General features: G+C 38.5%; 6 protein-coding genes and 2 long non-coding RNA genes across 12 annotated transcripts; 4 read left to right on the top strand and 4 right to left on the bottom strand.

The window, feature by feature from the left end:
• Nucleotides 1–156: 156 nt before the first annotated feature.
• On the bottom strand, nt 157–2421 carry LOC103842132 (cytokinin dehydrogenase 6). The gene is made up of 5 exons (XM_009118749.3): nt 1734–2421; nt 1534–1661; nt 1176–1445; nt 829–1091; nt 157–628 (listed from the first exon to the last, which is right to left on the bottom strand). Exons 1-5 carry the CDS (start codon nt 2362–2364, stop codon nt 292–294), a joined length of 1629 nt encoding a protein of 542 aa, XP_009116997.1. The 5' UTR covers nt 2365–2421; the 3' UTR covers nt 157–291.
• On the top strand, nt 2061–3247 carry LOC103842133. The gene is made up of 2 exons (XR_001956504.2): nt 2061–2299; nt 2388–3247. It is a non-coding gene; the product is annotated as an uncharacterized LOC103842133 (long non-coding RNA).
• A 1022-nt stretch (nt 3248–4269) lies between these two features.
• LOC103842129 lies at nt 4270–8956 on the bottom strand. 2 transcript variants are annotated; one of them, XM_033278972.1, is made up of 4 exons: nt 8763–8956; nt 8339–8543; nt 5083–8269; nt 4270–5000 (listed from the first exon to the last, which is right to left on the bottom strand). In XM_033278972.1, the coding sequence occupies exons 3-4, from the start codon at nt 6197–6199 to the stop codon at nt 4486–4488; spliced, it is 1632 nt and encodes a 543-aa protein (XP_033134863.1). In that variant the 5' UTR covers nt 6200–8269; nt 8339–8543; nt 8763–8956; the 3' UTR covers nt 4270–4485. The 2 variants fall into 2 exon arrangements, with proteins under 2 accessions (XP_033134863.1, XP_033134864.1); XM_033278973.1 differs by having other exon boundaries at nt 8339–8383; nt 8763–8937.
• A 90-nt stretch (nt 8957–9046) lies between these two features.
• Nucleotides 9047–9863, top strand: LOC103842130. Its single transcript, XM_009118747.3, has one exon. It carries the CDS (start codon nt 9105–9107, stop codon nt 9645–9647), a length of 543 nt encoding a protein of 180 aa, XP_009116995.2. The 5' UTR covers nt 9047–9104; the 3' UTR covers nt 9648–9863.
• A 629-nt stretch (nt 9864–10492) lies between these two features.
• LOC103842128 (heat stress transcription factor A-7b) lies at nt 10493–14415 on the bottom strand. 3 transcript variants are annotated; one of them, XM_009118745.3, is made up of 3 exons: nt 12060–14415; nt 11920–11967; nt 10493–11257 (listed from the first exon to the last, which is right to left on the bottom strand). In XM_009118745.3, the coding sequence occupies exons 1-3, from the start codon at nt 12312–12314 to the stop codon at nt 10706–10708; spliced, it is 855 nt and encodes a 284-aa protein (XP_009116993.1). In that variant the 5' UTR covers nt 12315–14415; the 3' UTR covers nt 10493–10705. The 3 variants fall into 3 exon arrangements, with proteins under 3 accessions (XP_009116993.1, XP_018510400.1, XP_033134865.1); XM_018654884.2 differs by having other exon boundaries at nt 11917–11967; nt 12060–14414; XM_033278974.1 differs by lacking the exon at nt 11920–11967 and having other exon boundaries at nt 12060–14410.
• A 989-nt stretch (nt 14416–15404) lies between these two features.
• LOC117127939 lies at nt 15405–16060 on the bottom strand. 2 transcript variants are annotated; one of them, XR_004450929.1, is made up of 2 exons: nt 16013–16060; nt 15405–15761 (listed from the first exon to the last, which is right to left on the bottom strand). It is a non-coding gene; the product is annotated as an uncharacterized LOC117127939 (long non-coding RNA). The 2 variants fall into 2 exon arrangements; XR_004450930.1 differs by having other exon boundaries at nt 16018–16060.
• Nucleotides 16061–17603: 1543 nt separating this feature from the next.
• LOC103842127 (serine/threonine-protein kinase STY13) lies at nt 17604–19635 on the top strand. Its single transcript, XM_009118744.3, has 5 exons — nt 17604–18371; nt 18450–18664; nt 18759–18933; nt 19016–19150; nt 19231–19635. The coding sequence occupies exons 1-5, from the start codon at nt 17940–17942 to the stop codon at nt 19435–19437; spliced, it is 1164 nt and encodes a 387-aa protein (XP_009116992.1). The 5' UTR covers nt 17604–17939; the 3' UTR covers nt 19438–19635.
• A 19-nt stretch (nt 19636–19654) lies between these two features.
• Nucleotides 19655–21885, top strand: LOC103842126 (selenocysteine Se-methyltransferase-like). Its single transcript, XM_009118742.3, has 7 exons — nt 19655–20086; nt 20453–20509; nt 20580–20812; nt 20902–21031; nt 21105–21308; nt 21390–21461; nt 21540–21885. The coding sequence occupies exons 1-7, from the start codon at nt 19904–19906 to the stop codon at nt 21699–21701; spliced, it is 1041 nt and encodes a 346-aa protein (XP_009116990.1). The 5' UTR covers nt 19655–19903; the 3' UTR covers nt 21702–21885.
• Nucleotides 21886–23050: the final 1165 nt, after the last annotated feature.

Below are 23050 nucleotides of genomic sequence, written 5' to 3'. Positions count from 1 at the left end.
AATAGTAGATTTCATGGTCTATTAAGCCTTAAGATCAACATAATTAGAGCCCAACAGAAACGACGAACATGAGAAACGGAGTTGTGTGTGACTTCTCCGTCTTTCGTTTCGGCCGAGAAGTGGGTGTTAATTACAGCGATTACGGACAGAGGGGAATACTATTATGCACGTGTATGTATACAGCGATCGAGAAAATATAGTCGTATGTACATAAGATCTATTAGGCCTTAAAATATAGTTGTTTGTTACATACAAGACCCTAGTAATAATAATCCACCGGGTCGGGTCTGGTCATGAGGAGTGTGGTGAGACTACTGGTGATTTCTCGAAAATTCTCTGGCCTGGCGCAAGCATTGCGAAGGGATCATATCTGGATTTTCTCCGCACAAAATCATCCCACTTAGGACCAAAGTGGGATCTCCACTCGTGTCTGGTTGTGTAATGGGGCAGGTATTGCTTCAGCCCTAAACCTGCTGCTTCACTGAATTCAAGTATCCTTTGGTTCCGCTTTACGATTTGGTCGACTCCATCTTTCCCTGTCGACCCTGGAACAGCCGATGTAAGGATCGCCACCAAGTAGAATATCTCTTCCTCCTCCGGTGTCACCGCTGAACTTCTATTGTCCCACCTGACCAAATGCATAATAAGATTACGTATGAATTGCTTTTAAAAAACTCATGAAAACTTTACGAGGTTTTATGAATTATGTAAATGTGTTTTATTAAAATTTAACTAAACAACTAATTTACATTAAAATATTAATATTTTTTTGTTTAAAAATAACTAATAAGGTTGGTCTCAGCTAGCCAAACAGTTATTGTTTCTTACTTTGACTTGTTGACTGGGTAGACGATGACTGGGCCGTTGCTTGTATCCGTTAGGATGTTTCCGAACACACCTTTTGCAAATTCATTGACTCTGCTTCTTGGCACTAGCAGATTCAGCCATGGATGTGGAACTTCCCACTGCCCTTTCGATCGCAGCTTCATCTCAGAGACATGTACCCTGTCCAAGAATTCTTGGTACGTTACCTCCGATGAAAACAGTGTCGACGAGATGTAGTTTAGTTCAGACAATGATTCTTTCACCTCCTGGATGACAGAAAAAAAAAGTTAGATTCCAATTCTGTATATTGCATTCTTCTACTCTGTTTTTATTTTACTTTTTTTACTCACCTGGTTCATTACATCTTTCTTGTCTTGATCCAGCTTAAAGTACTTGGCCACTTCCAGACAGTAGAGATTCCTACCATCAGATTTGAATTTGCTGGCCTCTATAGGGTCTTCTGGTGTGAAGGATAACCTCCAGCTGTCCAGCAGTCCCGTCCTATTTATTATCACAAAACCTTCAATGTAATCGAATTTGTCATCATCTGACGAAATCAGGCGCTCTTGGTCCCTCGCAAAAGCTGCAAAATCCAGGTACAACACTCTCATCCATTTGACCTGCCCATTATTACCACAGAGCTATCTATTTATATGACACATACTATTATTAGTATTTTTTGAGAGGACTAAGTAGTTTCTTGTTTACCATGGTTGGTGCGGGTTCCAATGCTATTCTTGCCCGTGTTATGATGCCAAACTGACCTAACCCACCAAGAACTCCATGGAACAGGTCGCTGTTCTGCCTCTCTGAACAGTTTAAAATCTCACCTTTTCCTGCAACAACCTTTTTAGTGAGTACTTTTTTTTTGAGGGTTTTGGTTTTAATAATCACCACTCTGAACTAACCTGTGACAACCTCCAGTTGATGAACATTGCTGATCTGCGGCCCGTGTCGGAATGCCTGGCCGCTGATTCCAGCATTGGACAGAGTACCACCTACAGTTAAATGTAGGTAGTCCGTCCATGATTTTGGTGCAAGCCCGTACTTTAGGGTCTCGTGCAAAATGTTTATCCAAAGCTCACCACCAGACACGTCAACAAACGGAGTAGTACCACCACCAACGCCGTGGACCTTCAGCTTCTGGGGCTGTAGTGATTCCATGTGGATAACAATTCCATGTCTAGTCTGTGCTTGGCCTTGGAGTGAATGTCCACGGCCTCTCGCTGCAACCGTGAGCTGCGAATGAGGTCCCATCATCCAGATGTGTCGTATCACCGAGGCGATGTCGCTTACGGATTTGGGATGCAAGACCGCCAAAGGAAGCAGCTGGTACCGGTTTCCAAAATCTTTGGAGGCGGGATGGACATCTTCGAACTCCAAGTGGCCTAGTAGGGGAAGGGCTTTCAACGAAGAGATGCTGTTAGAGAAGCAGCAAGCTAACTTAAAGGCTATGCAGCTGAGTAGTAGTAAGGTGGTGAAACTTCTTACTATAAGCATGTTTCTTTTCCTGAGGAAGCATGCATGTAGATACTTCATATGGCCTTCTTGATTTCTGATAGGCAGAAGAGTATTGAAAGAAAAGCTAGTGCGATTCTGAATGGAGGAGGCAACCAATCTTTTTGGTTGTGAGAATCTGGATGGGGACTTGGCTGTCTACAATGGGTTATATATATATATATATAGCTAGCTTTAGAAGCCATAAAGGAGAAGGTGCCTAGTTGAAGGGAAAAAGTCACAAGAAAGAAAGATCTCACGAATCTTTTTTTTATTTTATCTTTTCATAACAGTTACACGCACAATCTTGGCTTTTTAGGCAGACAAGATCATACCATAACACTTTTTACTTGGAAACTTACCATTTGAAGCACTCCTTTTTTATCCTCTTATCCCATACATACATAACATGTTTCCAGTCGTAGGTATGGTTTTGCTTTTTTTGGGGCTGAGATCTATTATCTGAGATTGTATTCCACTCTTTTGTCAGGCTTTTGACTCGGATGAAACGCAAAAGGATTGGTCTCTGAGAAAAAAGAATGGCATATCACTGAACTGAAGGAGGGGTCAGCAGACGTGGAACGAAAGAAATCCTTGTGGGAAAATGAGGAGGCAATGATGGGACACGACAACACAATCCTTGTAAGGCAAAAAAAAAAACTGAACGACAGCACAAACCAAAGCAACCAATGAGTAAGTCTTTCTGTTACTGATTTACGGCCTCCTCTTGCAGCTAGCTGACAAAAATAAAACACTGACTGAATCATCTCTTGTATTCATAAATTCTTGTGATTGACATTATGATGAGATTAGCTTTAGATTTTGTTTAATTTACTTTTGCTAAACATCCGGCATGTGGATAACAGAGAGGGACTCAGTGCTTCCTCAAACATAATCATCTCGGATAATCTCATTTTATTTGTCTTTTGTTGGGGGGTTAATTTGTCCCATTTGTTTTAATTATTACTCTCTCTCTCTCTCTCTCTCTCTCTCTCTCTCTCTCTCTCTCTCTTTGGTACATAGTTTACATTCAGTTTCGGATCATCATCTTTGGGCTACGCTACCACCACCGAGATCGTTATAATATGGTAGTAACCATAAAGGTTTAATCTTATGGAAGGATCAAAACAGGAAAAGAGAGAGAGAGACTGGTGACAAAAGGTGGCCTAGTGAAGATTGTGTCCACCACATTAGAATTCTCGGGTGTGACAGAGACTGTGTTGACCAGTCCATTTTGTTAAACAGTGAAGAAAGAAGTTGGGCTCATATCAACTAACTGATGCAGTGGTGGGCATGGTGTGAACTGAAAACGGAGTTGGTGGAAATGGTTGGTCTCTAGAAGGAGAAGCGACCAGAGAGCACTAGCGAGAGAGTCGTGGGGCACAGCTTGTCCCAAAGCAAATCTTGGTCCCAATTTAAATAATAATATAAATGTGCCTTTGAACATTTGTCAGCCAAAGGGTCGAAGGGACGGCTGTGGTAGTGTGTGTGATTGAAGTGGACTGGTCCACGCAGACTGTGACGCGTCTGCTGACAAATCAGCTTAAACTCTTATTGGTCCTTCCTTTAAACCTTCACGTGGCTTTGTGGTTGTCCCCATTATCATTTTTTTTTTTTGCCAAAACAAATTAAGAAAAATATGTGTGCGCGCGTCTTTCCACCGTTTATAAAATATCATCGTTATTGTGAGTATATGATTATGTTTTGTCATAGAGTAGGAGGATCCGCGTCTTACTTCCTTTGAAAAACACAAATCACGAGTTTTGTGTGATCATAATCTCCTGAGTTCCACTCCTACTCACACGTAAGTCAAAATGGGCTCACGAAGCCTTCTTGGATCTAAATGGAGAATTCTTTCAGCCCACTAAAGTAGAGTCGAACTTGGGCTAGAATTATGATTTTGGGAACCAACGGTTTGATAAGTAGACATTATTGACCATTGTAGACAACAGCTCAAATCCGGGATGCAATATATATATCTTGACGAGCCTTTTCACACATTTCAAATGATAATACAAACAAACAAAAATGAAATAAAAGAAGCCACAAATTAAAGAAGACCAATCACTCTCTCTCATGTGTTCAGATCCCATGTATTTGCTAAAAAAAATGGTTCTGTTTCAGATTGTGTCAGAGATTTAAATAATCTAGTTTTTTTTTGCATCAGAAGAGCAGCCTCCTCCTCCTACGCAGCGAGGCTGACCTGTTAAGAGCAGCCATATGGCGTATGGTCTCACCAACCAAATCTTTGAAAACGAGCCGTTCGATGACGAGAACCGCCTCAGACGTCTCCACCTGAAAATCTCGCCAAGGGTCCTCCGTTAGATCTCTCCCGAGGACCCTACACACGTATCCCACAAGGTCCGCTGTTTCCTCTTCCGCTGGCGAGGAGCTTTTCTTTCTTAGCTTCTGAAACTCGGACCAGGTCAGCTGCAGCATCTCGTCAGCGTCTCCAACCATTCTCCCCCTCCTCCTTATCCGCCCAACAATCTCCTGCACCGCGTCGAAGGTGAGCCTTCTCTCATGAGCGCCCTTGAGGTATTGCTGCTTTTCTTCGAGCAGCGAGAAGATGTCGGATTCTTGCGGTAGGCAACTGGAGGCTCTGAGGATGTCGGAGATGTAGTCGTATTCAGAGTCCGAAGATGATGACGTGAAGGATTCATCTTCTAGTAGTAGTTCTGTCACAACATGCAAAACTAAGAGATAGATAGATAGATAGATACAAAGAGAGAAGGGAGTGGAGGTTTTAGAGTTTTATACCAGTGAAGTGAAGGGTGCGTTTCATGACCGGGGATGGAGAAGAGTCCTCTTGGTAAAGGGAGGCGTCAAGAACCGAGACTGGACTCGGCTGTGAATCTCCCGCAGCCGCAACCTCAGACGCAGCCATTTCAGCAATGCTGTTGAGAAGCTTATCGCATCTCTCCAATAGAGTTTTCCCATGTCTGTTAAACTCTTCATGGTCGTCTTCAATTGGTCGTCGTCGTTGGCTGACGTTCCTTGTGTGGACATGTTCGGCTCTCCAGGAATCCTTGAGCGTCGGTCTCCTGTTAGGAGTCCTGACGCTGTTTTCACTTCTCCTCAGTGTCTTTGCTTTGTTTAGATCTCGCTTGGAAGGTACAGATCTGATGGGAGACTGAGGGATGATGACATTCCTGTTCGTTGAACAGGAGTGCAACAGTCCTTTGAGCCTAAGAGCTTCGAGGAGCTGCTTAAGGGTTTCAAGATCAGACTCGGATCCACGACTCATCACTTGCCTGGGCTCCGGGAAGAAATCTGCTGTATCGAAAAAACTCTTTCGCCTTAGCGGGACTGGAGTAGAAGAAGCTTTTGATGGCTCCTTCCTGGAGTGGTGATCTTCTTCAACTCCTTGGGTGCTGCTGCTCTGCTGGTTTTGAAAGTTTAACCTGTCCACAAATCTGCTGATGACCCTTGACTCGGATGCAGATCGCTGAAGAGGCTGCTGCTGTGAATCAGGCAATGCCTCCAATCCCATGAGCCTTGCGATCACGCTGGGCGATCCAGACCCCACATCAGCGTGGATCTGTCTAGGTTTGAGGCTTCCCTTGGCGTCCACCACGGCTCTGCTATCGAGCGAGAGTCTAGGAGCTTCTTTGGAGAACCTCCTGGGAGATACTACTTGTTGTTTAAACTCTGGGGGAGCCGGAGACCGGAGCTGTGGGGTGGAGTAGACACTGTGGCTCCCTGAGTCCAGGGAAGGTTCAGTCTTCAAAGAATAGGAGGAGGAGGAGAGACGTTTGGGCAGGGAGAATCGTTTGGGGGAGAGAAGATGAGGACGATCGAAGATGTTGAAGAAGCCGGCCATGCAGCCACCAATGTGCTTCTCCACATCTCCCTCTTTCACCACCCTTGTCTCCATTTTCAGTACATTCTTCAGCTTCTTTTTTTCTTGTTTATATTAGTATCACTCACTCACTAGTCACCACTCACCACGACTCTCTCTCTCTCTCTCTCTCTCTTTATAAGGAGGATGGTACCAAATCTATATATTATTAATATGACTCTTGTGCCCTTCTCCTCTACTCTTATTTCCCACTTACATGCTCCATTCAACGTCCTTCTGCTATTATATTATTAACATCTTCTGATACTCTCCCAAAAATTATGTACTTTCTATAATGTTTAATACTAGTAACTTCTCTACTTAAACACTTTCTCTCGTCAAAACATCATTTACTAGTAGCTTTCGTCCATTTTTAATTGTCGGAGTTGGAACAGAAGACAAGGAGAGATGGAAGGGGCCTATGGGGAAATGGAGAAAATTTGGACCCCACTGTTGACCGACCTTGACTAGCACTTTCCGAGATGACACGTGGAATGCATAAGTATGACCGTTACCAAAACACCACGACGCCTGCCCGGGAGCTTTGGTTAGTATGGACAAGAAATGCGAGTTTGCTTCTCTTAAAACAAATTGCATAGGAAAACGTTAACTTGAAGATACTATATGTGTAGGGACATGGTGACGACCACTTACTTACTCGAGATTTACAAATTATGAGACAACGGACATCTTACTAATCCTACCAATTTAATTTAAATAACCCAAAACCCAATGAATATAGATTGAAAATTAATTTTTGGTAGAAAAAAATAGATGAAGCGGGAAGAGAAAGGGGTTTGGACGATTTGAGCATGTGAGTGAAGCTAAAGTAATAATGCATGTTTCAATGTTTGTTTGTTTCAAAAATCACGAGGTAAGGTCAGTATTGAAATCAAAATATTCGTTCATGTGTACTGTGGTGCTCTGAGTCTGACCACAGATGCAGATTTTTGTAACGTGCATCTTCCGGCTTCTCAATTATTTACTTATTTTACTTCACCAACAACTATGAAACACTTTTTGAGATAAGCTTAACTCGCCTCCAAATCACAGTTACAAACTTTGTTATTTATTTGAGAAAACTCTTTATTTGATTGGATAGTTAACAGGAGAGAGTACTCTAATTACCTAAATATTTTTTTAAAAGTATCATCAACTTTGATGTTCTTTTGATCACTAAAAGTGGATGACAGATATTCAAAGGTTGTCAGAAACCCAAATAATCAGACTCGAGGGTGTTTTACTTAATTTTTGGAACATATACTATTACTATTACATACTTAGCTGAGGAATCTTTAAGAATGCTCTAAAAACTATCTTAAGCTATGGAATAAACGACCTACTTAGCAGCATCCTTATTATTTTGCGACAATGGATCCCAGATATCAAAGGGAGTGGGGATTTTCTACTGTTACGTACGCATCAACAGGTAAAAAGTATATTGAAAGATTGTAAATACAGAAAATGAGAAGAGCCATAAAGTTATGATAAATAATAGAAGAGTGGAGCGGAGGCATGTGCTCTGGGTTCCATTATCGACCCATGACAATAATCATAGATTATTACTAATCATCTAAAAAATGGGTATGACAGTATTTTGAACCTCGAAACTAGTGTTGCATTCTCTCTCTTGTGTGTCTATGGTATTATGGGGATGCGGACAATAAGTAAAAAGAAAAGGGAGACACACTCAACGGTCTTCAAAATCTGCCAACTTTCTTCTTCTTTACCCCTCCAACTATGCACACACTCATTACTCAGATCCCCTCTTGTTCCAACCTCTATGCAAAACAAGACTTAAGAAAAAAAAACAACGATGAGAAGCTCAAACTCTGATTGCTCGGATGCCAGATTCGAATCTCATACATACAACATTCCACTGCTTAGCTTACATACTTGCAACTTAACCATTCTACACAATCCAAAGCTCTGTACGATCACACATGTTAAAATTTTGGGTCCCATGTAAACTAGTCTTAACACCAAAACTGGCCCGGCCTATATTTATGTAACCCCATGGATCAAAGTATAAAGCATCTGCAGCCATCTCCCCCATCTGGTCCTTCAAACCACCGGTCCCATCCCAAGTTCAAAGGCCCATTGGTCCTGCCATAACACCTGTCAGCCATTTCATTCCGAATGTAAACACTTGAGAGTCTACAAAAAGCAACTCACAGTGGCAAGAGAGGGTCCGGTGCTTTCTCGATGAGACAGAGCAGCCTGTGAAACCAAGACAAAATACACATTGGTCACCAAAGCAACACACAAGTTTCAGAACACTAACACATAATTTTTTTTAACATAGGCTGAGTTTCTCCCTCCCTTACTCCTCACACACGGCTGATACAATATCAGTCTGCCCAAGCTCTTCCAACTCTTTCTGGAATAAAGAATAGATAATGTTTATTATCAAATTGTTGGCAATGAGGTGAGGAGATGTAGACACAAAGGAGAATTTTGGGAAATTCTAAGAAATTGATCTCTACATTTCGCAAAACTAAGGATCTGCTGAGAATAATCTCAGCAGAAAACTCAAGATCTGAGGTGGCACAATTAAGAGTTGATATCTCCCCGGTTAGAGAGGATCATCGGATATTACCTCCAAGAATATGACTTCCTGTTCGACGCGACCAAGCTCAGCAAGGATCCTGTGCTTCCCTCGTGAATCACCATCTTCCAATTCCATCTCAGCGAGGCTACTACGATCCTTTTGATTACCCGATTCACATATCCTCAGATCTGACAAGACTCTCAGCGTCAGAGAGAGAGACACACCACCCTACAAGTTTGAATTTTCGCTAATGGGCTTTTAATCTCTGAAGGCCCAAAACTATTGTAATCAAAAGAGTGTAATCGATCGGTTATCTGATTGCCACGTGTCGGATGAGCCTTTTATTAAAGAGATCCCAGCCTCAGGCCCGATGGGCCTCGGTAGAGAGAAATGGAAGAATACTCAGCGTCAGCGACCACCGTTTCGTTCGACCGTCCGAAACCGTTGCTCCGGGGACCCATACCCGCCGGGGGATCGGAATCAGGTCAATACGTTCTAGCCTTCCGATCCCTGGACTCATGGGCCGCCGCTTACAAGCGTTGCGAAGCCCAAATCAAGGAGCAGTGCGAGGAAGGGGCAAGAATTGGGTGCGCCGTCTCCGCGTCCAACAACTGTAAGCCTCCGTGGTGGCGGAGCTTAGGCGGCGCGGCGGTGGACATGAGGGAACGAGAGAAGTGCGAAGAGCGGGAATTCAAGGAATGCTTGGTTGCGGCCAAGGACAAGTGCTCGGGATTCGCCAAAGAGAAGTGCTCTGCTGCGTTTTTAGACGCACGAATCGCGGTGGAGACGGAGGTTGAGGGATTGGTATGGCTAGCGTCAATGCCGGAGGACAGCAGGTGGTTGGGTTCGCTGGTTCAGGCAAGATGCAAAACCAACCGCAGAGCCAGAGATCTTCTTCTGAAACGACAAAAGCAATCGAATGCTACTTATTAGACTCTGATGTGAAGCGTTTTTCGCCTTTTTTTGTTATCAATGAGCACAAACGGTTACTAAACTGTTTAGATTCAAAAGCTCTAATTGTTGGGATTTTCTTGGATATGTTAAAAGCTTGTGTGCTGCTCAAATTGGCATTACATGTTTTGTGTCCAAATCTTGATTGTAATAAAGCTTTTATGGTTCTTCTATTTAGTTAAACCCTGTTTCCCTTCATCAACTTATGCAGACACTCTTGCTTCCACTGCAGAAGCCAATTTAAACATCTACTAAAGATTTTTTTTCACGGATGCACTTCTGAAATTTAGCTAAAGACTGATATGCTCAAATTTACCTCGTGAAATATTTAATTTCAGAGCGCCAAATAGTATTTAGGGACCAAATACACATAAATTATGTATTCACACAATATATTTGAGTTTCAAATTAAGCTAGATAGTAATGATTGTAATGCAGTAAACAAATAAGTAAATAGATAAAAAGGCATACTATTAGTTGGTATATAAGATGATCATAGGATTAATTGACAAAGGGAGAAGCGCAAAGGTGTGACTTGTGAGTGGGAATGCAAGGGTCTTCCAAACTTCAAGTGTTGGTTGGGTACTGCCGGACACAAACTTTGCTATGACTTTTGCATTAACGAAGGAGCCGCTCAAGGCGTCTGCGTCTCACAACCCGCCTCTAGCTCCCAGGCTTGTCTCTGTGGCAAGCCCGGCTGCTCCTAATTTATATGTCTCACTTATGTATTCTACATACTCATCTCCCAAGCAGCCAAGTTGTTACTATTAGGGGTTGAGTTGCGAAAATTAATAATAATAACGAGTGTTGTGATTGGTTGTCGTTAATTGTGATGAATTTTCTTTTTAAAATAAAACTTAGGGGTGTTCATACAACGCTATATGTATAATATATGTGTCTGTATCCCTAAACACGACGTTGATCTTGCTGGTTCTCCATCATTGTTTGCTTTTATTGCTCGAGCAGTACTATTATTAATATCATACAACTCCTTTGTATTTCATTAATTTATTGATAACTAGGTTCGAACAAGAACCTAGCTAACATGTGTTCACATTGTCCTCTTCTTCACCTTCATCCTTGTTCATCAGTAGTTCTTCCCAAAACCCGTCGTCGAGTTCCTTCTCCACCTCCTCAGTCCGTTGACGTCCATGTCCTTGCATCTCCAGTGCCAGAGCCTCCAGCTCCGAAACGTGTTCCACTGTCTCCGGTTTGACCTGATCCATCGAAGCCTCCTCTAGCTCTTTCCTCTGCTGCTCGAGCAGCTGCTGCAGAAGAGCGGGGTTCTGCACGGCACGCCTCAGGAAAGACATCATATGTCTCTGTTTCTTTTCTGCTCCATTGATCCTCTGCTCCATGGCTTGGATATAGCCTCTCGCTCTCTGCTCCTGCTGTCTGAGTCTCGAGATCTCCATCATCAGGACATGCCTCTCTTGCCGGAGCTCGACGCAGGGATCGCCTTGTGAGTGATGGAGCGAGGGAGGGGCAGAGGAGGAGGTTCGTCGCTTGATGCTTTTGAGAAGGTCTCTCTGTCCCATCAAGAAACCATCATTCATAAATTCCCATCTCTCTGCCTCAATCTTTCTGAATCCCTGAGAATCATATATTATTATCAATATTAGTAAAAAAAGAGAGGTAAGGTTTCGTTAGCCATGTCTTCTTATATAAAAGAGTAGTAATCTACATGCCAAGATGAAAGTAATCCATCTTTAATTTTTTTATATTATTAGATGGAAGAATGTGTCGCTTGGAATTGGATGGAGGGAACAAGTGTCTAGTGGAATATATTTGTGCAACTTGATTACTGGAATAAAACCGTACGAAATGATTTATTCCTAATGATTCTAAATTTTTTATCATTTAAATGAAAAAAAAAATCAAATGTCATTCTAATAATTTGTTTTGGAATATGTAAAAAAAGAAAAGAAATATAGTTATAAAACATTAACGATTAAAAATACAAATGTAATGAGATGGAATGAAATTTCATATTATTTATTTCATAATTTCTACTATTCCATTCACGTTTATTCCATTTTTTAATTTTTTTTTTCATAAAATTTCTAATTTTGGCTACGAGTTGCACCCATATGGATAAAGTTTTCTAGAACTTACGAAAACACTTCGTCTCAGTCACTGCTACCTAGAGTCTTTTTAACTTATTTCATCAACCATTAATTAATGGGAAATAATTCCTACGAAAGATTGGTTTTAAACTATGAATTCCATAAATATAAACCAAATAAATTACCATCATTTCGCAGTAACTGGAGGCCGAACGCTTCGTCGAGGTCCTCCAAAACTATAAGATCAGAGGGGAGCACAAAAAGTGAATGAAAAACAAAACAAATTCCGTAGCAATGACGTTCAGTGGAGAACCAGAGATATACTTACGTAAGTGTTGAGTTGTCTGACGAAACTGGAGAAGTTGTTGTGCTTGAAGTATAGAGGGAGAATGTTCGCGGAGAAAGAATGTGGATCCCACACGACAAAACTAATACCTCCCCTGTTCCACGACACAATGTGGTTTGTGTTTGGGTCGTCCACCATCTCGAAAGTCTTTGTTAGAAACGGACATGGCCCTGGTTCTTGCAATCCTTTCATTGGCACCGGCATTGACCACGCTCTCGAACTCGACGACGGCTCCATCTTCCTTCTTTTGATCAATAATAGACCTTCGATGATGACACCTTTGACCTAATATTGTTTTTTTCGTACGTTTCGGTGCAAGAGACGTGACGAATCATTTGGGTTTCTGAATTAGTGAAGACCAACGACGACACAAACAAAAGGAGGCTTAGAAAGACGCGGGAAGTGCGTCTTTTGAAAACACACAACACTCTGCTTTTGGTGTGTGTTGGTTTATGGTAATTGAGGAAGAAGATGTGGTGAAGAGATTGGCCACGTATGTGGCATATAAATAGAAGAGTTAGATACACAAAGCCTTTTTTGGTCAAATATTTAGCTGAACTTTCCAGAAAGAGTACAAGGCAATGGGTGCACCTGCATATCCATTCTTCGAACGTTCTGGAACTTATACTTGTGCAGATAATAAGGTAAAACTTAACTTGGAACCAATGATTAACATGAGATTATCACGCACATAATTTCATAAATCAAATATTCTCTTTTTCTTATAAGTCCATTTTGGCATTTTCTTAAGATGTACATCTAATATTATATAATACACTGAAATTTGCATTTCAAACTTCTCTAGATAGTGCTGACAAAAAAAAAACTTCTCTAGATAGTAAATACAGTTAAACAAAATTTATTTTACTTATATTATATATGACTAAATATCTTTTTCAATTCCTACCTGAGATAACAGTCGTATATAATAAGTATATCGCTATTTCTTTCATATATATGCATGATACACCCACTCTATTTCAACCTTAAATATAAAATTATAAAGTAAAATAAGTTTTAAATTGAAGTTTATGTATAGACTTTGTGAGTGAAATCACGATAGACACAAGTTGATTGGTACGTTTGTACCTTTCCTAAAGAGAGAACGCTCCAAGTCCAAAGTCCGAACTTCCAAGTTGCTTATGGATTATGTTTGTGTTACTAAGCTACACGTGGCAAAAGCTAAACTGCCACGTCGTGATTCGGTGTCTTGTGGAGTGTGCTTGTGAACGTGGTGGCCATGTGGCTGGCTGGCTACGCCAATCTATGCAACTTTGGATTTACGGGGGTGCATGTAACCAAACTTAACAGTTTTATAGCGATAACTAAAGTCATTGTGTTACCACTTGCCGACAAAAAAAAATTGTGCTACCACTTAACGGAAGCTGTATGATTAGCACGTGTACACGTATTTGGTTTATAAGGTAATAAATGTACGTTGGGTTGCATGTCCCACAATTCGTGGCAATAAGTTTTTATTTTTTGCTACGATCAATATGTTCTTTTACAGAAACAGGATCTTAACAAGTATGGGTTCGTGGAAACATGGAACCGCTATGAACATCAACATATAATAGGATCCTCTCTTTTTTTAATACTAAAACTTTTGCTGATCACCATATATAACAAAATTTGTATTTGGAAACAGGAGCTAATATAGGAGCGAAAGAGGAGTAGATATGTCATAATATTCTCATACAAAAGTTGTATGGAGGTATGATGAGAAGATTCAATGTAAAAATGGTGCAAGTTATAACCATGTATCAGCTTTCACTATTTTGGCTCCCTCTTTCACAGTTATGGTTGTGATCAGAAGCGAATCATAAAAATCTCTTTAATAAAAATAATAATACATATTACAACAGAAAAATATATAAATGATATAACTTATAAAATATTAATTATATAACAAGTTTATTTTTGTAAAAATTTTCAATCTAGTATTTATAATTCAATTTATACCTATTTTTAGATAAAAAAAATCAAATTACTCAATATTTTATGTCATAATTGAATAAAGATTAATTTTCGTTTAACTTCAGTTTGTTAATATTTCAAAAATGCATTCAAAACTATAATCACCAACACTGAATTACTCTAATTATCTAACAATTAACAATTGTCTACATTGTCTGGTACTTAAGAAATCCATGTTATCATAATATTTGCATGTATAAACTCAAGTTTTATCTTCTCTATTAAAAGAGAAGTACCATTTTTATCTACCATAAAAAAAGTCATACTAGCTTTATTAGGTTCATTTCATTAATTACATTTATTTAATTATTTATATTAATCTATTAAATATATAAAGATATTAATAATAAATTAATTTTAACTATAAATTTAAATTTTATTTTTAGTTATAACAAAATGTTGAGAAAAAATCTAACAAATTTTTTCTAAAAATTAAAATATCTTATTTAAATTAATACCATTATTAATTTCGTAATTAATAACATATACATTAATTTAAATAAGATTTTATTATAAAACAAAATAAAATAAAAGTGTATGCTATTTTCAAATTTATTAATTATATTCTATATCTTCTTTATTAAAAGAAATACCATAAACAATTCATACTAGGTCTATACATCTATTTGATTATTTAAGTTAATTTATTTAATATATAACATTTCTAAAAAATCTTATAAATTATATAGATATTAATAAATAAATTTTAACTGTAAATTTAAATTTTATTTTTACTTATAACAAAATATGTTGAAAAATCTAACAAAATTTTAATAAAATTTTAAAATATTTTTAAATTAATGCATCGATTGATTTTATAATTAATAATATAATATTACTATAATCTATTTACGTATAAAATCCCACAATATACTAAAATAAATAACATAGAAATATAAATTATGCTAAGAAAATATCAGTTCTATAGTATAACTAAATAAAAATTTTAAAATGTATTGTATTCAGTCGGTAAAAATTAGAAAAAAATGAAGGAGATTCTAAATTTGTTTATTTCATACTATGAATTTATTTTACCAAACTCGAAAATATATTAATATATAATAAAAATTAATAATAAAGTAAAATGTATAAAACAAATCATTATACATTAATAATATCAAATAAGAAACATAACCAATAACATTATAGATTTACACAATATATAACACTAAAATGTAAATTATATCTTTGAAAGTTTTGCGATGGTATCTGTTATATATTTATAAAATGAAAATCTACCCGCACGGATGTGCGGGTGAAAAATCTAGTAGTATATTATGCCTATGGTAACATATGATGCCCTGGATCTTTAAATATATTTTGCTGCCCTAAGTGGAGGTTTTATTTTTCTATATTGTGGCACATCACTGCTCTTTCACAAGGGACCACCATTTCTTGGCTTCAATTCACAACAAGCATTTAACACATGCCTAACGAACTTAGATGATGGTTATCTATTAGACTGCAACTGTCTAATAGTACTGATTGGTTGTTTTGCGAGAAAACTCGGCAAATGTTACCCCATCCCTTACCCTGAGACGATAGAGATGGAACAATAGTCTGAATGTATGCTTTAGATACCTCATCCGTATCAGGGTGTAGAGAACCTGACCTTATATGTTCCATTGTTTTGAGACTGAGAAAGGGTGGCTCCATTTTGGCTATAAGAAGACCACAAATGTTTTGCATATTACGTACGCCAGCTTCCTGTCAAATGGGAAAGGTGATTATTGAGAATCTCTTGAAAATAAATGGATTAGACAAGTGGAATGGATGACATGAATCTAGTAATTATTATCAAGTGGAGATAATTTGGTTGGAGCTCTGGGGTGGTGGAATCATTTTGAGAGTGGTTCACTGCTAAAGAAAAGTCAAAGTCAATAGGTTTGAACCAAAAGCTATGTAAACTAGAGAGAATGACAGGACAAGTATTTGGTTGTAAACTAGGATACGGATACCTAACTGAATGCTATAGCAAGGACAATTTATACACACGACGCCCGAATCCCTTATATATTAAAAGAGAAGTATTGTAATAAATGCATTCACATTATAATAGACATGTGGCAGCCTCACAATGATTTGATAATAAATATGTTAACGCGTTCACACTATAGTCATAAATGTGTTCACACTATGTACTTTGTGATTTTTTTAATATAAAACTCACATACATAGTTCCAATAAAACTCTGGATTTTTCGGTTCGAATAAAAATAGATAACGAATCAAAAGCCAAACTATATATATATTATTTTTATTGTTTACAGATAAAATTGAGCAAAATATTCATAAATTTTGATTCGATTTGTTATCCGTTTTGATTTGAACCAAAAAATCTTGATATTTGAAACTTTACGAAACAAATCAAATACTAAAATACAATATCCAAAAAAGAAGCAAATCACTAATACCAATATTTTTAGGAACATATATCTAATTCGATATGTTATATGCATATATACATATATGAAAAGAATTATATATATTATACTTTATATGAGTTTTACAATATAAATTTATTATATTAGGTACTAGAATTAAAAGGTTATATAATGTTTTATTTTTGTAATAAAATGTTATTATTAAATTATTTTTAAAATTTTATTTTATTTACGAATCAAATCGGATATTCTTTAAAATTCTAAAACATTTCGGATATCGGAGTCACCGAATATCTAGGTGGCTAAAGATCGAATTGACAAGAATGCTTCCAAATATCCAGATACTTGATATGTGTCCACCCCTATTTACGAATATAATTTTATTTTCTTTTGATGAAAAAATGACTAATGTCAAGGTCTTTTTTATTTTAAATAAATTTTAATTTTATCTTTCATGTATTATTCTGAACAAAAATGTCATTTAATATTAATTAACAATATCTTTATATATTTTTCAACTATTTTTATATACTTTTTACATAAACATACATGTGCACCTTGATGTGAGCATCTTATAACTAAGTATTCACCACAGCTGAAGTATCTAATTTTTTTGAAAGTTGAAATATTTTTTCTTAATGTTTCTTTCACTACCGACCAAATTGTAGTGAAATGATTTGTCTTAATAATTTTCTTTTCTTTTTCTTAAACTATCATCTGTTTAAAAACTATAATATGAAACTATTGGTTCGACATGACAACTATCTAAACTTCATAATATGAAAATAAACATATAATATTAATTTTAGGTTTTTATCCGAAAAAACCAAAAAATCAAATGTTTTAACCGAATAAACTAAAATGAATATTAATTTAAAATAATAGTTATATTTTAGAAGATTAAAAACAAAAAAACGTAAAACCTAACCAATATCCAGATTAAACAGATTTATTGTCTTTTTTATTAAAAATAACGAAACTAATAATCACATTCCGGGTAAGGCGCGGGTTATTACCTAGTATAGGAAGTAAAAGAGAGAAGTTTCAGCGTTTCGCTGCTCCAAAGATGGCGTGAGAGAAAGAAAAGAAGAATCAAACATAAATTAAATATTAAAAAAACATAAATTAAATAAAAATTAAAGAAAGGGGGGCAAAGGAATAAAATTTGTTCGAGCCAGCGAGAGAGAGAGAGAGAAGTTGGCCGGTGAAACAGTCAAAAAGACAGATGAGTTGGTCTCTCACCAACTCCTCTACAGATTATGTCTCGCTCTAATAATCCTTGCGAAACTTAAGTTTTCCTTTTCTGTGTGTGTGTTTGTGGTGACCACAATCAATCAATCAATCAAAATCTTATTTCTTCTTCCCTTTCTCATCTCTTTTGTCTTTTCTCCCTTAGAATTTTTTTTTGTCTCTCTCTCTCTCTCTCTCTCCACCACAGAACATAATATTCGGAGTCATCATCAAAACGAAAACCCTAGCACTTGTCCTACTGATTGAACTCCATGGCGTCAGGCGGCGGAGAGGCGGCAAGATCGGTGGAAATAGGATCGGATCCCAAACTAGGGGGAGTCGGGAGCAGGAGCGCTGGAGGAGGTCAATACTTCAGGGCGGATACTCTTGATTTCAGTAAATGGGATTTGCACATGGGCCATACCTCCTCCTCTACTACCGCCGTCAAGTCCTCCACCTCCACAAAAGCTCCGATGCACGAATGGGAGATCGACCTCTCCAAACTCGACATGAAGCACGTTCTCGCCCACGGCACTTATGGCACTGTCTACCGCGGTGTCTACGCTGGTCAACAAGTCGCTGTGAAAGTTTTAGATTGGGGAGAAGATGGTCAATCAACAGCTGCTGAAACTACAGCTCTGCGCGCTTCTTTCGAGCAAGAGGTTGCCGTCTGGCAGAAGCTCGATCACCCCAACGTTACCAAGGTATGTATTCATAACTATTAGTATTAGTATTAGAAGAGGAATGAAGCATTGACTTTGACTTTCTACATTTTTTATCAGTTTATAGGAGCATCCATGGGGACCTCTGATCTGAAGATCCCTCCTGCTGGTGATTCTGGGGGACGTGGTGGCAGCGGAGCACATCCTGCCAGGGCCTGTTGTGTTGTGGTTGAATATGTTGCTGGAGGCACACTCAAGAAGTTCCTCATCAAGAAATATCGGAGCAAACTCCCCATCAAGGATGTCATTCAGCTCGCTTTGGATCTCGCTAGAGGGTAACTAACCACTCTCTCTCTCTCTCTTTTATTTTGTAATGTTTAAGGGATTGTTGGTCGTATACATATACATATCCTCTTTTTCGTGTCTCAGGCTGAGTTACCTCCACTCCAAGGCGATTGTACATCGGGACGTGAAGACAGAGAACATGTTGCTAGAAACTAACAAGACGCTCAAGATTGCTGATTTCGGAGTTGCTAGAGTCGAGGCTCAGAACCCTCAAGACATGACGGGTGAAACTGGAACTCTCGGCTACATGGCTCCAGAGGTATGTATGGTAATATTATCCCTTTTTCGTAATTGTGAAAACAGAATATATTAAAAAAGGTTATGTTTTTTGTGGGGGATAGGTTCTTGAAGGAAAGCCTTACAACAGGAAATGCGATGTGTATAGCTTTGGTGTATGCCTCTGGGAAATATACTGCTGCGACATGCCTTACGCTGACTGTAGTTTTGCTGAGATCTCTCATGCCGTTGTTCATAAGGTCTCTCTCTCTCTCTCTTTCTCTCCTATTCTAAATAATCAGAAAAGAATCTAATCCCTTATCTTTATTTGGTTGAACAGAACCTGAGACCAGAGATTCCGAAATGCTGCCCACAGGCAGTGGCAAACATAATGAAGAGATGCTGGGACCCGAATCCAGACAAGCGTCCGGAGATGGAGGAGGTAGTGAAGCTACTTGAAGCGGTAAACACAAGCAAAGGCGGTGGAATGATACCACCAGACAAGTTTCAGGGGTTCCTCTGTTTCTGCAGACCTCGTGGCCCCTGATCTCTCTCCCTCTCTCTCATATTCTGCGTGATGATTCTTGGATTTTCTTTTTTTTTTTCTTTTTCTTTTGGAGACTTTCGAGTTAGATTGACATTAAAAAAACTCTCATTCTGTTCTATATACATGTATTTATACTACACCCAGTCTGGTCGTGTATAAAATTGATGATAAACATAAACCTTTGAATCTTTTTCGTTCTCTTTTTTTGGCTGGGGGGTGGGTGGGGGTGGCGCGTCATATATGTCCCTTTTTGCTGGTCTGGTGATTCGTACAATTTTAAATATGTAATTTAGGTAACAAAAGCCAAGAGAGTGAGAAAAAACAAGTGGGAAGAAGACATAAGGCTACAGAGGGAGTGGTTAAGTTGTGATATAGAAAAATCAACTAGTTTGAAAGATAAGGTTGTAAACAAACACATGAATAGTAGTTCACATTTTTGGTTGTTTTGTCCAACTTTGCGTCGGGGATGTTAACCGGAAGCTCGAAGTCGGAGGCTTTTAACTCGATGAAAGAGTTCTTGAAGCAGACAGGAGGGTATGCGATTATAGACGGCGGGCTAGCAACTGAGTTCGAGAGACATGGAGCGGATCTCAACGATCCTCTCTGGAGCTCCAAATGCTTACTCACTTCTCCTCACATCATCCACACTGTAACTCCTTTTTCTCTCTTTTTTTTGGGGGGGGGAGTGTGAAATCTGAATCGTTGCTGTTGTCAGCTGCTTGACTAGGTTTTTTGCGCTTATTACGATAAGTTATCCATAGATTTAGATTTAAATTGAATTGTTTTGAATGAAGTAGAGCAAAATATTCTCGTTTCATTATTTGGTATTATTAACTAGATATTGATCCCACTGGCACTGACAATATTTAAAGCTGCCATGCCAACCTTGTGAACTCTAAACCCTATTTTTGTAGTTGTTAGTTTTTCTACTTGTTTCTTTTTAGTTGGGGATTTTCTATGGTTTTCTTTGGCATTGCTACTAAATGGCTTTGGATTCTGTTTCCTGATGGAGCAGGTGTGTCTCGATTACCTTGAAGCTGGTGCTGATATTATCGCCAGCGCTTCTTATCAGGTTCTCTCTCTCTCTCTCTCTCTTTCTTTTTTATGGGGTGCTCTAAAACGTGAATCAATCTTTTGAATAGGCCACGATTCAGGGGTTTGAAACAAAAGGCTTTTCAATAGAGAAGAGCGAATATTTGCTTAGAAAGAGCGTTGAAATAGCATGTGAAGCTCGGAGCACGTACTATGACAAATGCAAAGCTACCTCCTCCTCCAGCGACATTGTGGATGATAAGATTCTTAAAACGCGGCCTATACTAGTTGCAGCATCAGTTGGTAGCTACGGTGCTTACTTGGCTGATGGCTCAGAATACAGGTTTTTAGCTGCTCTCATCAGTTACACTGTTCAGATTTTTTTTTTTTTTTGCCTTCTTAAAAAACATTATCTGTTGGTGACTCTGTCAGTGGAATCTATGGTGATTTGATCACGCTGGAAACACTCAAAGATTTTCACCGGAGAAAATTGCAAGTTCTGGGAGAGTCTGGTGCTGATATTATAGCATTTGAGACCATTCCAAGCAAGCTAGAGGCTCAGGTACTGATCGACTTTGATGTTGTTAGCTTCTTCTGGTGGGGTGTATTAATAAGGTTTGAAGTTATCTTTCTAGGCATTTGCTGAGCTGTTAGATGAAGGGGACGTGAAGATTTCGGGGTGGTTTTCGTTTAACTCCAATGATGGGGTGAACGTGGTTAGTGGGGATTCCATCAAGGAGTGTGTCGCCATAGCTGAAGCCTGTGAGAAAGTAGTTGCGGTTGGGATCAACTGTACCTCTCCAAGATTCATAGAGGGCCTAGTCTTGGAGATAGCAAAGGTGCTGCTTTTGTATTCTTATCCAACTACATTGGGTAAATCTTTTTTCTTAAAAAGGGCTTTGCACATAACTTTGATGTAGGTGACGAGCAAGCCTATACTAGCGTATCCAAACAGCGGAGAAAGATATGATGCTGACCGGAAGGAGTGGGTTGTAAGTCACATTATCATCATTACTTTGGTTGGAGACAAGGAAAGTAATAGTAATAGTTGGTGTGATGTTTTGGTGCAGGAAAACGCAGGAGTTGGGGATGAAGACTATGTGTCGTACGTAGAGAAATGGATGGATGCAGGAGTGTCATTGCTGGGAGGCTGCTGCCGCACAACACCAGCCACCATCAGAGCCATTCACAAGCAACTGGTCACTCGCAGATCTCTCTTCTCTTCTTCTTAGCTTTCCAACCTCCACCTTCACTCTCACTCTCTCTGAACCTTTTTAATTTGTGCAATAGATTCTTTTTTTAATGTGTAATAGATTTCTTGTACTAAACATACGAATGAGTTTGTTTTCCCTTTTATTTGCAAAAAAAAAACGAGCTTTTCTTTGAAATGTGATCAAAAGTTTTGGGTCAAAGACTTTTATTACATTGAGATATGTCCCTCTAGAATCATCTTCAGGTTACAATATCTAACAGTAGGACTCGTTATGTGACTCAGAAGCGGAACAAAATCATCTGGTGTGTGTCTTGAGAGTCTGATACATACATTCTTTCTTTTAATGGTCAGCCACGCATAGCAAGGTTCTATTTTCCAAGATCCTTTGGAGTATTCTTTCTTTTAATCTCTTAGCCAACTCTTTGTTCAGATGTTACAAAAGTGTTTTCTTCCGGATATGCAGTGGGACAACGAGGGCGAAAGCGGACCCATGATTGGATGAGCCACAGAAGACCTCTACTCTACGGTTGACATTTGTGACTACAAGTGCCCGAAATTTACCCTGTTTTTTTTGTTAATATTAGGTTTGTATATATGTAAGATGTCTCAATGCTCGAACGTTGGGCTTGTAGTTGTACCGTACGGTTGGGGAATTATGAGATGTGATGAAAAAGACCACACATGAGTTATTATGTGATGTGTGTTTATCACCACTTCCTTCTTTCTCAGTTATACCAGAAAACAATGCATAAAGAGATAAAAACAGTTACATCATCCTATTTTTATTTTTTACCCCTAAACCCTAAAGTCTCCAATGTTCAGAAAGTGATGGTTAACCATACTCGCACCCAAAGGACCTCTTCTTTCTCTTCTTGTAAGGGTTCTTCAAAGTGAAAAAACTTTCACATCAACCATCATTCCTTACAACTTTTCCCCTTCGATAAAACCCCCAAAACGTGCTGTTTTTTTTTTGTCGCATCATATCACTTTTTTTTTTCTTTTGCAGTTTCCGCATTTATGAATTGAGTAAATTGAATGCATACATGTACATCTTGGAGTCTGGGGCTTGGGAAATTTGTATACTGGGTTGAGATATATTAACATCATCCTCAAAACAATAAAGGAAAAAAAAAGTTCCTTAGAAACAAGATTGGTGGAAACAAACATATAACTATACTAATTTCTGTCTGTTCATTCAGATAAAGTATTATAATCCAGAAACAGGCTTACCAATCGTATCCTAATGTTGTTCTAGGTGTTATCCTGTATATTTATTTATAATACGCCACCATGTGGCGGATAATCTACAAAGTCGCCTTCATTAACAGGTCATTCGTTAATACTATAGTTTTTATACATACATTTATA

This window comes from Brassica rapa, chromosome A09, assembly GCF_000309985.2.
Source record: "Brassica rapa cultivar Chiifu-401-42 chromosome A09, CAAS_Brap_v3.01, whole genome shotgun sequence".
NCBI lineage: Eukaryota > Viridiplantae > Streptophyta > Magnoliopsida > Brassicales > Brassicaceae > Brassica > Brassica rapa.
This window is presented reverse-complemented; position numbering and strand designations above follow the sequence as displayed.

Bases quoted from the DNA above. Each gene is read 5' to 3' on its own strand.
- LOC103842132 (XM_009118749.3), bottom strand. From the start codon at position 2,364: ATGAAGTATCTACATGCATGCTTCCTCAGGAAAAGAAACATGCTTATA. The intron at 1,662-1,733 runs GTTAGTTCAGAG...AGGTTGTTGCAG, and splicing joins TCAACTGGAGGTTGTCACAG to GAAAAGGTGAGATTTTAAAC. The intron at 1,446-1,533 runs GTAAACAAGAAA...AATAATGGGCAG, and splicing joins TGGAACCCGCACCAACCATG to GTCAAATGGATGAGAGTGTT.
- LOC103842129 (XM_033278972.1), bottom strand. From the start codon at position 6,199: ATGGAGACAAGGGTGGTGAAAGAGGGAGATGTGGAGAAGCACATTGGT. The intron at 5,001-5,082 runs GTATAAAACTCT...ATGTTGTGACAG, and splicing joins ACGCACCCTTCACTTCACTG to AACTACTACTAGAAGATGAA.
- LOC103842130 (XM_009118747.3), top strand. From the start codon at position 9,105: ATGGAAGAATACTCAGCGTCAGCGACCACCGTTTCGTTCGACCGTCCG.
- LOC103842128 (XM_018654884.2), bottom strand. From the start codon at position 12,314: ATGGAGCCGTCGTCGAGTTCGAGAGCGTGGTCAATGCCGGTGCCAATG. The intron at 11,968-12,059 runs GTAAGTATATCT...CTGATCTTATAG, and splicing joins TCAGACAACTCAACACTTAC to TTTTGGAGGACCTCGACGAA. The intron at 11,258-11,916 runs GTAATTTATTTG...TATGATTCTCAG, and splicing joins CCAGTTACTGCGAAATGATG to GGATTCAGAAAGATTGAGGC.
- LOC103842127 (XM_009118744.3), top strand. From the start codon at position 17,940: ATGGCGTCAGGCGGCGGAGAGGCGGCAAGATCGGTGGAAATAGGATCG. The intron at 18,372-18,449 runs GTATGTATTCAT...ATTTTTTATCAG, and splicing joins ATCACCCCAACGTTACCAAG to TTTATAGGAGCATCCATGGG. The intron at 18,934-19,015 runs GTATGTATGGTA...TGTGGGGGATAG, and splicing joins TCGGCTACATGGCTCCAGAG to GTTCTTGAAGGAAAGCCTTA.
- LOC103842126 (XM_009118742.3), top strand. From the start codon at position 19,904: ATGTTAACCGGAAGCTCGAAGTCGGAGGCTTTTAACTCGATGAAAGAG. The intron at 20,087-20,452 runs GTAACTCCTTTT...CTGATGGAGCAG, and splicing joins CTCCTCACATCATCCACACT to GTGTGTCTCGATTACCTTGA. The intron at 20,510-20,579 runs GTTCTCTCTCTC...TCTTTTGAATAG, and splicing joins TCGCCAGCGCTTCTTATCAG to GCCACGATTCAGGGGTTTGA.